The following is a 12,661-nucleotide window of genomic DNA, read 5'->3' as shown; positions in this document are numbered from 1 at the left end:
TCTGTGAATATTTACATATGGGTGCATCTAAATAACTGCCACTCAAAACAAGGTAAGCTCACTTAATTGTGCGGAGCCAAGAGGCATAATCAGGACTGATTGCTTCCTTGTGAACAGATTCTTTGGGGCAAGAATATTATCAGTGATATATTGTATCACATCAGGAAACACATTGCTACTCTTACCATTCCTGGTGATGATAAGTTTGAATACTTGGTTAAGGTGTACATAACCAAATTTGAACTTTTGCCTATAAGCCCCATCTTTCCCAATGTAGAAATTTACTTGAGGCACTTTCAAGTAAATTAATTCCATTCATCGAATTAGTATTTTTAAAATGTCCCCATCTCCTTTCTCGTCTGCTCCCTTAGGGCTGGGAATCTTTGGAGAGATAGCCACTTCCACTTTTGGCAGTTCACAGGCTGTTTTTCATGCAACCCTGTAAGCAGGAAGCATGGAGAGTGCAGAGTGGCCCAGAGTTCAGCTGTCAAATAACACCGTGGAGTTGATTTGTAGTCACTTCTCTATCATTAATTATAATCATAGCTGTACCCTTTTTACTGGTACTGTGATCTCACTGCAGGCTTTTCATTAATACTTTATTCCTAAAAAGCAAATGAAATGTTTTAGAATCAAGACGAAATATCAAATTGCATTCTTGAAAATAACCAAGAAACCCACTCCTGGAATGCCAATAAAATTGCCCTTGGGACTTCCCTGGTGGTCCAGTGGTTAGGACTCAGTTCTTTCACTGCCATAGCCCCAGGTTCAATCCCTGGTCAGGGAACTAAGATCCCGCAGCTTGAGCTCCCCCCAACCCAGACCCACTTGAGGCTTCTGTCCTCTGCCAGCTGCCCTAGATCTCTGGTGTTCAGTCATCATGATGCCAAAAGTGGGTGCCCAGCAGGCCAACAGAGAGCTCGGGATGAAGCCCAGGATGACTCCTGGACAATTACAGGGTGAGGAGATGGATCCCTGGGAGCCAAGTCTGCGCTGCTCCAAGCCCCTCTATTCAGATGGATGGGCTTCTTTCCATCCTCCTCCTCTGCAGGCCCCTCTCCCAAGCTAAGCCCGGAAACACACTTGGCCCAATTTAACAGAAAACACATGGCAATCCCCTCCAAGCATCTTACTGCTTCCCTTCTCCATTTGTATCTTTCAGAAAATACCTCCAATTGTAGCCTCTATTTCTCTCCTCCTCTTATTCAACCACCCCCAAATTATCTATATTCTTTATTGCTTTGAATCCCTTATCTTTTCCAATCAAGTATGTTATCTCTACCTTCTTTATAAGACAATTTCCCCATGCAAATTCTCCCCACTGACTTCATATTTCAGGTTTTCTCCTTGTTTCTTTTCTGTCTCCTTTAGCATGCCCCTAAAACACTGCTGTTCCTTGAAGCTCTGTCCTCGACCCAATACAATTCTTATCCTTATCAGTGTTCAAGTAATTACAGAAAAACTATCTAGAAGCCAGGTTTTTCTTACTTCCTCCTTTCCACCTAGACAATTCTTCCTTTAAATTAAGAAACCTCTTCTTTGATACCAGTCATCACATGGTGATACGGTTGTTTACGTACCAGTCATCCCCCTTAGACTGTAGGCCACTTCAAAGAAGGGTTTTTTTTTGCTAGTCATTATTTCTGTGTAGTGCGTATACCAGGAATATAGTAATTATACAATTGGTTACTGCTCCAAAATTATGGGTCTCCAGGTACAAGCATTATGCCTTGACATACAAATGCCCTTTCTCCTAGGAATACACTTACTCAAGTAAAACTTTTTTGTGAAAATCTTTATTGACAACTTGTGCTTGAAATACAGGGCTAATTAAGATGAATATGTATCTCCTCTCTCCCCCAACTAAAACCCAAATGCCCACTTTTAGTGTGTAGAAGGGTACCAGGTGGTTACCTGTGCACACACTCAGGGCATAGCATGTTGTCCTCCAGGTGTGGGGGAGGAAGATTGCCCGCAGGTGGCAAGAAGAGCGCAGACACCCTCCTTCGTTTTTCAGGCACCCAAGCCTGTCCGGCATGAAATTGTAAATGAACCCAGCCCTCTCTGTTAGCAGGGAGACCTCTCCCGTGAACCACACACCAGCAGACCCCTGGGGAAGGAAAGAGAGGTTCAGTACGAGCATAGCAAGACCAAAGTCTAAACTTCGAGTTTGCATCATGGCCTTTGATGCTACTGTCTTCCTCAAGTGCCAGCTCCCAGATATGAACCCTGAAACCTAACTTACTCTACCCTGTTCCCCTTTAGAAAATAATGCAAAAACAGTTCCTGTTAAATATTTTAAAAGAAACAAAAAATACATTTGGATGCGTAGAGGCAAGTGGGTAGATGACAGTGTGGCTGGGAGGGTGGCAAAGCTTTACCTCTGCCCGTCTTAGGTTTTCACCTGGGACTCGGACAAAAAAGACTAACAAGGGAGAAACAGCTGATGAATTCATGCAGTGCACATAGTGCAGGAAAAACGCAAAACCTAGCTCAGAGTGGCAGCTTAGAATTCCATCTTATGTAACATCTTTGACAAAGAACAATACATTTGCAAAGAAATGACAGGATAAAGGGAAGCAAGGGTGGCTCCCAAGGGTGGCTCCCAAGGGTGGCAAACAGTGGGAAGGTAAATATACAGGAGGAAACTAATGGATGAGGTTTCTTTGCTGGTTGCTCTGGTGCCCACTCTCAGTGGCTAAGTCTGTCTCCAGCAAAAGGAGAATAGATAATCCTGCCTTAGGCCGAAAAGGGAGAGCTTTTTTGGGTTTGCTGCTTTTTGATTGCCTTCAGCTCAAGATTTTTATGGCAAAGAGGCATATTTTGGGGTGACGTTCTGGTTTCCTTCAATAGAAAGACTAAACCAGAGTGGTCTGGGAAGGCCCTCATAAAATAAGTTCAGGGACTTCCCTGGTGGAGCAGTGGTTAAGAATCCGCCTGCCAATGCGGGGGACACGGGTTCATGCCCTGGTCCAGGTAGATCCCACATGCCGCAGAGCAACAAAGCCCCTGAGCCACAACTACTGAGCCTGTGCTCTGGAGCTCACGAGCCATAACTACTGAGCCCGCACCTAGAGCCCATGCTCCACAACAAGAGAAGCCACCGCAATGAGAAGCCTGCGCACCGCGATGAAGAGTGGCCCCCGCTCGCCGCAACCAGAGAAAGCCCCCGCACAGCAACGAAGACTCAACGCAGCCAAAAATAAATAAATTTAATAAATTAAAAAAAAAAAAAGTTCAGAGGTCTCAACTCTTTTTTTTTTTTTTAGTGACATCAGTGGTTTAATGGATGGGGGATCTTACATGTCTGAAGCAAGATCTTGGAGCAACACCCCACTATGTGCAACAGACAGTGGGCAGGGCCTGGCCCCAGGCTTTGCTCCCAAGGGGAGGGAGAGGTTACCAGTTATAGAGGGACAGGGGTCTCAACAGGCATTGTAATGTGCTAACCAGTTCATGGTCTTCCTTAATTTTATCTCCTGTAACTCTCACAATAACATCATGAGGTAGGTATTATTATTAACCTACATTACCACGAGCAAACTGGGAACTAGATTAAATAACAGTTAATGCCACTTACTTGACAGATGCTAGAAGATCCAGGGCTTTAGCTCAGGCAGTTGATTTTAGAGACTGCTTTTACTTTTAATTCTTGAAAGGAGGCGAAAAGAAATGAAGCCAGATTTCTATCCCCTTCTGATGACCTCATTAATTTAGCTCACTGGTTCTCAAAGTGTGGTCCCCAGATTAGCTGTGCCTGGGAGATTGTTAGAAATGTAAATTCCTAGGGCCTACCCAGACCTGAACCAGAAAAATGTGTGGATGGGGCCCAGGAATCACCAGGTCTTCGGATGATTTTGATAATACCCTGAAGTTAATCAGCGGTTAATAGCAATTAAACTTACTTTCCCACCTGAACCAGAAGCAGTTCTTACTAATGAGCTTACCACAGGTCTCTTGTGATTGCACCGACTCCATCTTCACGGCCCTGGCTGTCATTCTGCTCCAAGAGGCAAACACAGTTCCCGGGTCAGAGGCAGAAGTTGATACAACTTCCTGAAGAGTAGAAGCTCCTTCAAGGGCAGGTGCTCCCTCCTCAGGAGGAGCAGCCACTTCAGAAGACATCTTGTCATCAGAACATTCCAGAGGTAGTTCCCCCTTGTCCATCAGTGATTTTCTTCTCGATAGTGATAGGATCCTGGCCTCCTCGGCTGTGGCAGGAATGTTCTACGTAGAGGGTTTAAAAGATTAAAGACAATTCTTCTACTCACCTTTTGACGCTAAAATAGGTGATTAGGATGAGAATAACTAAACCTTCGACTTGGCCAAATTCCCTACAAATTACTCACTTTTTGATGAGGGTAGGCATGTTCACAGAGTCGTTTATATCCATCTAGTTTCTAAGACGAGAGAAAAATGAGTTAATAATCAAACTGAGGCTCGTAGTCTTCCTCCCAAGAGCATCCACTCCTACCCTGGACACTCACCGGGCCTTTGGTGCTCAGTTTTAACTGCTGGCACCAAGCGCGCACAACATCCCTGTGAATCAGATTGACAGGCGGCAGTATAGAAGGTAAAGGAGGAATTGGCATCGTCTTCTTCTGAGGTTTCACACTGTCACAACATTGTGGCATTTTTCGTGGACAGCAAGCTGAAGAAGAATGAGATAAAATTAGCAGTAATTAACTTTTGGGGCTTCCCTGGTGGCGCAGTGGTTGAGAGTCTACCTGCCAATGCAGGGGACACGGGTTCGAGCCCTGGTCTGGGAAGATCCCACATGCCACGGAGCAACTAGGCCCGTGAGCCACAACTACTGAGCCTGCGCGTCTGGAGCCTGTGTTCCGCAACAAGAGAGGCCGCAATAGTGAGAGGCCCACGCACCGCGATGAAGAGTGGCCCCCACTTGCCGCAACTAGAGAAAGCCCTCGCACAGAAACGAAGACCCAACACAGCCAAAAAATAAATTAATAAAAAAATAAAATAAAATAAAATAATTAACTTCTGTGTAGCCTTCTAAAATGTCAAAAGTACAATCACTTTTAGTTCTTATAGTCTAATCCCCACTGTAAAATTAAATGACTTGCCAAAGACCACGTAAACTTCAAGGGATAGAACCTCAAAACTAAAACTGACAATATTTCTGAATCCCTCAGTATTTTTACTTCCTAAAACTCCCTACTACTCACGCACACTTGCTCTTTTGTGGGAGCTCTAAACCACAGACTCTGAGGACGTTGACCTAGAGATTGCACTTCCGATGCAGGGAATGATAGAAGTTTTAGACCTGAGGTCATAACTACTAGGCGATGCCTTGCCCTCTCACCACAAAACAAAATAAGCCACCCAGAAATGCTACTCAATGACTAATACCCATAATTCTGGCAGCCCACCCCACTAGGGCAGCACTCTTGTCTCCTGCTGCACCTCACGCGCTCTCACCATTCAGGAAAGACTGACGCTAACAGTCACTAGGTTTTACTGAGCGCCCATTACTGTCGGATGAAGTGTAGGCTGTTTACCTAATTATTCTGTGTAAATTACAACTGACCCTCCACCCTGACCTCAATCCAACTCAGCAAGGTAGCTACTTTCCTCATATTTTTAAGACAGGAAGTAGAGTTTCAAGGATGGGATTTTGAATTTATAGCTCTCTGTCCCCAGATCATTGCACATTAAGATCCTTAACTCCCAGAAGCTAGAGTAGGCAAAATAATAATCAGAACCAGGAGGTGAGATTTAAACTAGGCTTTGAAGGAAGTGTAGGATTTGCAGAATACAGGACTGAAATTTCTTCCCTACTTTTTCAGAAAAATCCCTCAGTCTTCTCAGACCCAGGGAAATAAGATTTGAGGAACTGTAGATCTCTTACCTCTGTTATTTTTTATAGATCTTTTTCTTTTGGTCTCCGTTGCCGAGTTTTCTAGTATATCTGGTTTACCAGAAGCCCCCTGTCCCTCTTCGGCATCTACTGATGTACGTTTGAATTTGCAACTCATATATTCTTCCTCTGTCTTCTTTGTGGAGTTGCACTGGGGATAGAGGAACCAGAAAGTCACTCCTCTGGGCGTCCAACCCACCACATACACTACCTGACTTATGACACCTCACATCCAAGGTACCAAGATAATCATTGAACTCCACTGGCAACATGGATTCTCTTCTGGGTATCATCTTAATACTCAGGTTTATTTATAAGAAAGGGAAGCAGTGATAGAGAAGTGGAAGGCCAATCTGAAAGTATGAGAAAAGGGGAATTCCCTGGCGGTCCAGTGGTTAGGACTCAGCACTTTCACTGCAAGGGCCAGGGTTCAATCCCTGGTTGGGGAATTGAGATCCCACAAGCCTCGGCGGCAAGGTCCAAAAAAAAATGTACGAGAAAAGACTATGTATATACATACATATACATATATATATATGTATATACATATATATATGTATATACATATATATATGTATATACATATATATATGTATATATATATATATATATATATATATATATATATATATATATATATATATATATATATATGAACAAAAGTCATAGAAGAAACTAGCCTCTGCTTTGGTGAAAGCCCTTACATCACCCACAATATCCATTATCCCTCACCTGGAAGGTTTTTTTCCCCCCTTTCCTCATTCCCCCTCCCCTCCCGTTTACCTCTTCCAGATAAACCTTTCCCATACTATTGCCTCAAGCTACTGCCACAGAACTACTTTCCTTTCCAACCTAGTTACTTTGCCTGAAAGGATATCACTCAGCTCCACACACACCACCTTCCCTTATATTCATAGTCTTAAACCCTTAATCCTCTTTCAGAATCTCACTTCAAGTGTTAGTTCAACTGGTAACCTTTTCTCCACTTTATAGACCAATACAAATCTACTGCACGTTGCCACATTCCTACCACTTGTCAGTTGCAGTTTTACATTTGCTTGTGTGATTTGATCCATGCCTCTTACTCCATTTGATTATAAACTCCCCAAGGGTAGAATTCCTTTCCCTCTGATTGTAGGCACTCAATAAATATTGGTTAATTCAAGAGAAACAAGAGAACAGTGAGAATAAAGCTGTTTGATACAAAGAAACAACATTTTTGAGCCTATAGTTTCCATCAGGTATTGTTCCACACGACAGACTCCATACTTTCCTTCTTTTAATCCCCACAGCAATCCAGCAACAATCTATTATTTTGTTTTTCAGATGCAGAAGCTGAGGCTCAGAGGTTACATAACTAAGGGCACACAGGTAGGCACTTGAGATAGAAATTAAACCCCAAGTCAATATTAAATCCCAGATTTGCTCCCAAATCTAATTCCTATCACCTCCAAGAAGGGAGTACGAATTACATTTTTACATCTCTATAGCAGGTTTACATTCATATTCAAATCTCACATTGGCACAACACTTACACAAAGTGCTCACTTTGTACCTCACTCACTTTGGGGCCTCCCAAAAGTCTTAGTTAAAATTGGGAGGGCAAAAAATGACCTAGCTCTAGGAAAGAGACCCGGAGAGCGGTCAGGTTGCACTGGCAGAGGGGTTCAATTTTTCTCAACAAAGCCCCACAGCCTGTCTGACTTTAGTTGCTGTCCGCAGTGCTCCCCAATACGTCTGGTTTCCCATTGTTCCTTGGCCCTAACGACCCTAAGAAAAGATGAATCCAGATGCAGCAATTTTGATCTCGAACCTGTGTCTGTAGAAGGGAAATTAAAGGATCTGGTCCAGTATACCAGGGAGCAATCATATCCAGGAACTTGATTTTTTTTTTCAACAAGTGAAGGGAAGGAAATTCTAAGGGACCTTCTTTTCTCCTCAAAAGAGGGAGTAAGCGTGCCCAAGAGAAAGAGAAACACGAAGATTGACAAAGACAGACAAAAGCAAACCCATGCAGATTGTACTTACCTCCTTGTTCTTTGCACTCTCCATGCTCAGAAATCTCAAGCTTGATAAAACGAAGACTCTCCTTACTTCTGAAATGGCCCCCGGCCCAAGATTGCTCTTTTAAAGCCTCCTCCTCCTTCCGGCACCCGTAAGCACTTTTCCTTTTCTCCTCCCCTCTGTTCCTTCCCCCACAACCTGTGAAAGCTAAGCTTGCACACTTTCTTATTCATGAATGACTATCGTATGAATGAATACATAATAACATTCTGGGCCCTTTCCTGTGAGTTTTTTAACATTATTACGGAGGGTGTGGTTCCGGAGACATTGGGAAGTTGAAAATTCCTTCAGAAAAATTCCAAGGGAAAAAGATAAGTTGCTAGAGACTTCTGAACGGGATGTGTGACAGGATTTAATGATGAAACTTGTGGAAACAACAGAATTCTGGGCCAAACCAGTGGCTTGAAGAAAGCAAAACTGTTTTCTTGTACCATATACGTTTCATTTCTTAAGCAAGTTACTCAAGTTATTAAAACTTCAGTTTTCCATCAGTACTAATAATAACTAGAACCTTCCCATCTGCCAACAACTAACAATAATAGTTTTAAAAGTCCATTGAGGGACTTCCCTGGTGGCTCAGTGGTTGAGAATCTACCTGCCAATGTAGCAGACACGGGTTTGAGCCCTAGTTTGGGAAGACGCCACATGCCGCGGAACAACTAAGCCCGTGCACCACAACTACTGAAGCCCGCGTGCCTAGAGCCCTAACTCCACAACAAGAGAAGCCACCACAATGAGAAGCCTGCGCACCGCAAAGAAGCCTAGCTCCCGCTCACTGCAACTAGAGAAAACCCGTGCACAGCAATGAAGACCCAACGCAACCAAAAATAAAATAAAAATATTTTAAAAAGTCCATTGAGTATTTGTTTTGTACTAATTCTGGGTTTAAAGGTTCACAGCCATTATTATTATTATCATTATTAATTTTTTTTCTTGGCCACGCCACACGGCTTGCGAGATCTTAGTTCCCCGACCAGGGATCAAACCCATGCCCCCTGCAGTGGAAGCGTGGAGTCTTAACCACTGGACCACCAGGGAAGTCCCACACAGCCATTATTTTATTGTTCTCCATTTCATAGATGACAAAAGTGTGTATAAAATTGTGTTGGTAACTTGCTTGGCATAGTAAGTGAAAGAACCAGAAATCAAGTTTAGGTTTGCCTGATTCAAGTATTTCATTGAATCATCTTCCTTTTCCCAGTGTAATTGAAGGTAACATTACTGAGTTCTAAATTAAGAGATACCTAATCCTGGGCAAGATATAATCATGATTTGTGTGTTAATAGATGGGAGTGTGTGTTGAGATTATAATTTAGAAATTCTTAGGCCAACCGCTATTTGGGGAAACACAATTCTAAAAGAATTGCACCTGGAATTCCCCGGTGGTCCAGTGATTAAGACGCAGGTTTTCACTGCCGTGTTCCCCGGTTCAATACCCGGTCAGGGAACTAAGATCCCACAAGCTGCAAGGCACAGTCAAAAAATAAAAATAAAGACAAAAAAAAAGAATTGCACCAACCATTCAAAAAAAAAATGGGTTAAATAATGTCCTATATATTCAATATAAAGAGGATTAGTACAACTTAAAATATTTGAGCATAATTAATACTACTGAATTATTGAATGAAGTAAAAATCCAAATATCTTTTTATCTTATATATACATATATATTATCCAAACAAATGAAAACTATTCAATTATGACCCTTGAAAAGGAGGAAAATTTCCTACATTTGGCAGCCTGCAATAGGGGTTTAGACCTCATGGAGGAAGTCAAGAAAGTAGCAGATCTGAAGGACCAGGTGAGCTGACCTAACTGAAGAGTGGAAGGTGGGGAGGGGTCAGCCCAGCTCTGTTCTGAGGAGGAGGAGGAAAGTGTAAACTGAGTCTCGATAGTTTGGCTTTTTTTGTTTGTTTGTTTAATTAATTAATTTATTTATTTATTTTTGGTTGTGTTGGGTCTTCGTTTCTGTGCGAGGGCTTTCTCTAGTTGCGGCAAGTGGGGGCCACTCTTCATCGCGGTGCGCGGGCCTCTCACTATCGCGGCCTCTCTTGTTGCGGAGCACAGGCTCCAGACGCGCAGGCTCAGTAGTTGTGGCGCACGGGCCCAGTTGCTCCGCGGCATGTGGGACCCTCCCAGACCAGGGCTCGAACCCGTGTCTCCTGCACTAGCAGGCAGATTCTCAACCACTGCACCACCAGGGAAGCCCATTTTGGCCTTTTGATCTGTAGGCTAAGAGCAATGGAAAGCTATTGAAAAATTCAAGATGGCAGTGGGGATGGGATGGGGGTGAGTGAGCTCTGATGAGCATATTTTAAAGGTCTCTCAACCGCAGTGAGGAGAAAGAAGTGGAGCTGAATCAGCACAGACACTGGAAGATGAGTTAGGAGGCCAGTGAGGCATTTTTAGGCCTGTGAAGACTTGTGACTGGGCGGTGATGTAGAGTTGTGGCTAAGAAAACAGACTCCAGGGACTTCCCTGGCAGTCCAGTGGTTAAGACTCTGTGCTCCCAATGCAGGGAGCACGGGTTCGATTCCTGGGCTGGGAACTAAAAAAGAGCAGACTCCAAAGCCAGACTGCATTTGAACCTCGACCTATTCTCTTCTAGCTGTGTGACCTTGGCCAAGTTATCTAACACCTCTAGGTCTTTCCCTTTCTTCACTTGTAAAATGGGGGTGACGAAAATGATACCCCTTGCTCAAAGGGTTGTGGGAGAGTGGAGTGGGCTCTCACATGTTCCAATATATGGTGTCTGGCACAGCACGTGTTGGATCAATGTTAAATGTTTCTATTATTAGCATGTTGGAAAGGAAGACAGATTTGAGAGATATGGGGGTATTTCTGCCAGGTTTTCTTTTGTCTTTGTTTTTATGTGTATTTTCTCTTCCCCCAAAATTTTGATTGAATAAAATGAGCTGAGTTAATGAGGCCTATAGTTGTTTACCTGGAGGCAATGACGCTTAAAAAGCCATTAATCTGCATTTACACTAGATGAAACAGGATTATATCATACATAACCACCGTTTCATATTTGATGGGACAAAGAGATTTTGTGAGAGGTGTGACTGTGGAGGCTGGTTGGAGAATTTGCCTGAATCTCTCTGCACTGTGTATTCCTAGAAGTGCTGTTTCCAAAGTTAGGCTTATTTAAAATGTATGCATAGCTCAATTCATATCCAGAGAGATTTTGCCAATTTAAAAGTGTATGAGAACCCCTCTTTTTCCATATCCAAGAGACTGGTACTTTAACAAGTACACTGGAACTTGACACACCTAATTTATGACAATGTACCTTTTAAATAGTATCTCTTATAGTGGGAAATTATTGCTCTTTATTAGGTTATTTTATTTTAAGAAACAGGTCAGTCATTTAGAAGTAAATCTAGACAGTAAAGTAGGCCATCAGCTTTGTTAATAACTTTGGTTAAAAAAGGGAAAAGTTGGAGGTAGCTGGTAGAGCTGATAATGAAATAAAAAAAAAAAACCAAAAACCTGTCTCTTTATAAACTATCTCTCTCCCAACCTCCCTCCTTCCTTTCTGCCTTCCTTTCTTTGTGTATTAGGCACTAGTAACAAAAAGGTGGTTTTGGTCCTTAATTTCTTCACAGTAGAAGAAGTTCCCAAAATGTGAGCAAACCTAGTGGTGTGAATTATATACCTAGTTTTCTTTGGCATCTGCTTTAAAGAACAGGACGCACTGTGCTAATCAGTGCAGATTTACCATGAAGCTACTAAAGCTTAAGCTTTGAGTACTTGACTTGCACTGGCCCATCCCAAGATCCTGTGAGGGCTCTAGCAATTGGCATTCATAGTTTCATATTCTTTTCCTTAAAAAGGGAACTCCAAAGTTGTATAAGCTTCAGACCTTATAGATCTGTCCCAGTGATTATACATAAATACTGAAATGTTTGCATAAAACAATAACATTCCTTGATAATCTCGCCTAATATGTTCTCCTTTTGCTTCCCCTTCCCAGCTTCCCCTCTCTCCTCCCAATTAACTGCTCCAGGAGAATCTTTACTCAATTATTAGGTTTCTAGCTTCTGATCTTCCTGTATGTGCTAAGTGCCAAAGTAATTGTGTGTCCTAGGGCCATTATCAGCCCTTAGGAAATTTAGTATACATCTGAAACCGATAACACTTTGGAGCTGACAAATTGCAAAAAAGCATCCACTCAAGTGGACCAGTTAGAAAAAAGTTTCCACTTTCTCCAGGCTGATGCAGCTCTGAGTGAGGCCACAGGGATTGACAAGAGGTTCCTGAGCTTTAGTCCAGCTTCAATTCACATCCTTTCTCTGGAGCTTCCGTGTGGAGGCCACTACTTGTACTATTACCATGCCAGTTCTGTGTGCCTGGTTTATTTCAAATATGTTATTGAGGACATCTTCAAAGGCTTTTTGAAGCCAAAATAAATTATATCTACCGATACTCCAGGAGATTCATCACTGCCGTGGAAGATATTGATGTTTCCCAAAGGTTGTTCTTCACCAAGCCAACTGATAGTGTCTGTAGATAGGTGAGCGTTGATTTCCCAAGTCTTTGTTTGTATGTTACTGGGGAAGAGAGGCAACTGTGAGCCTGTAGGCCTTAATGAACCTATCTGAACTGAAAACAGAGAAATACCTGGCTCTGTACTAGTCTTTGTGATCATATAAACTCACCTAGATACAGTGACCTACTTCAAAGTAAAGGAAAGAGAATACAGTAGGGAAGAACATT

The 12,661-nt window shown here is 42.7% G+C and overlaps 1 protein-coding gene across 1 annotated transcript; it reads right to left on the bottom strand.

Moving 5' to 3' along the window:
* Positions 1–574: 574 nt before the first annotated feature.
* Positions 575–7,930, bottom strand: DPPA4 (developmental pluripotency associated 4). The gene is made up of 7 exons (XM_036851918.1): positions 7,907–7,930; positions 5,870–6,029; positions 4,488–4,651; positions 4,350–4,400; positions 3,948–4,227; positions 1,915–2,110; positions 575–605 (listed from the first exon to the last, which is right to left on the bottom strand). The coding sequence occupies exons 1-7, from the start codon at positions 7,928–7,930 to the stop codon at positions 575–577; spliced, it is 906 nt and encodes a 301-aa protein (XP_036707813.1).
* Between the last annotated feature and the right edge of the window lie 4,731 nt (positions 7,931–12,661).

This window comes from Balaenoptera musculus, chromosome 4, assembly GCF_009873245.2.
Source record: "Balaenoptera musculus isolate JJ_BM4_2016_0621 chromosome 4, mBalMus1.pri.v3, whole genome shotgun sequence".
Classification (NCBI taxonomy): domain Eukaryota; kingdom Metazoa; phylum Chordata; class Mammalia; order Artiodactyla; family Balaenopteridae; genus Balaenoptera; species Balaenoptera musculus.
Note: the sequence above shows the minus strand (reverse complement) of the source record. Positions and strands in the feature narration are given on the sequence as shown.

What these genes read in the sequence shown, in the direction of transcription:
- DPPA4 (XM_036851918.1), bottom strand. Translation starts at nt 7,930, where the DNA reads ATGGAGAGTGCAAAGAACAAGGAG. An exon ending in AGAGTGCAAAGAACAAGGAG is followed by an intron (nt 6,030 to 7,906) that starts GTAAGTACAATC and finishes CTCTATCCCCAG; the next exon opens with TGCAACTCCACAAAGAAGAC. An exon ending in ATGCCTACCCTCATCAAAAA is followed by an intron (nt 4,228 to 4,349) that starts GTGAGTAATTTG and finishes CCCTCTACGTAG; the next exon opens with AACATTCCTGCCACAGCCGA.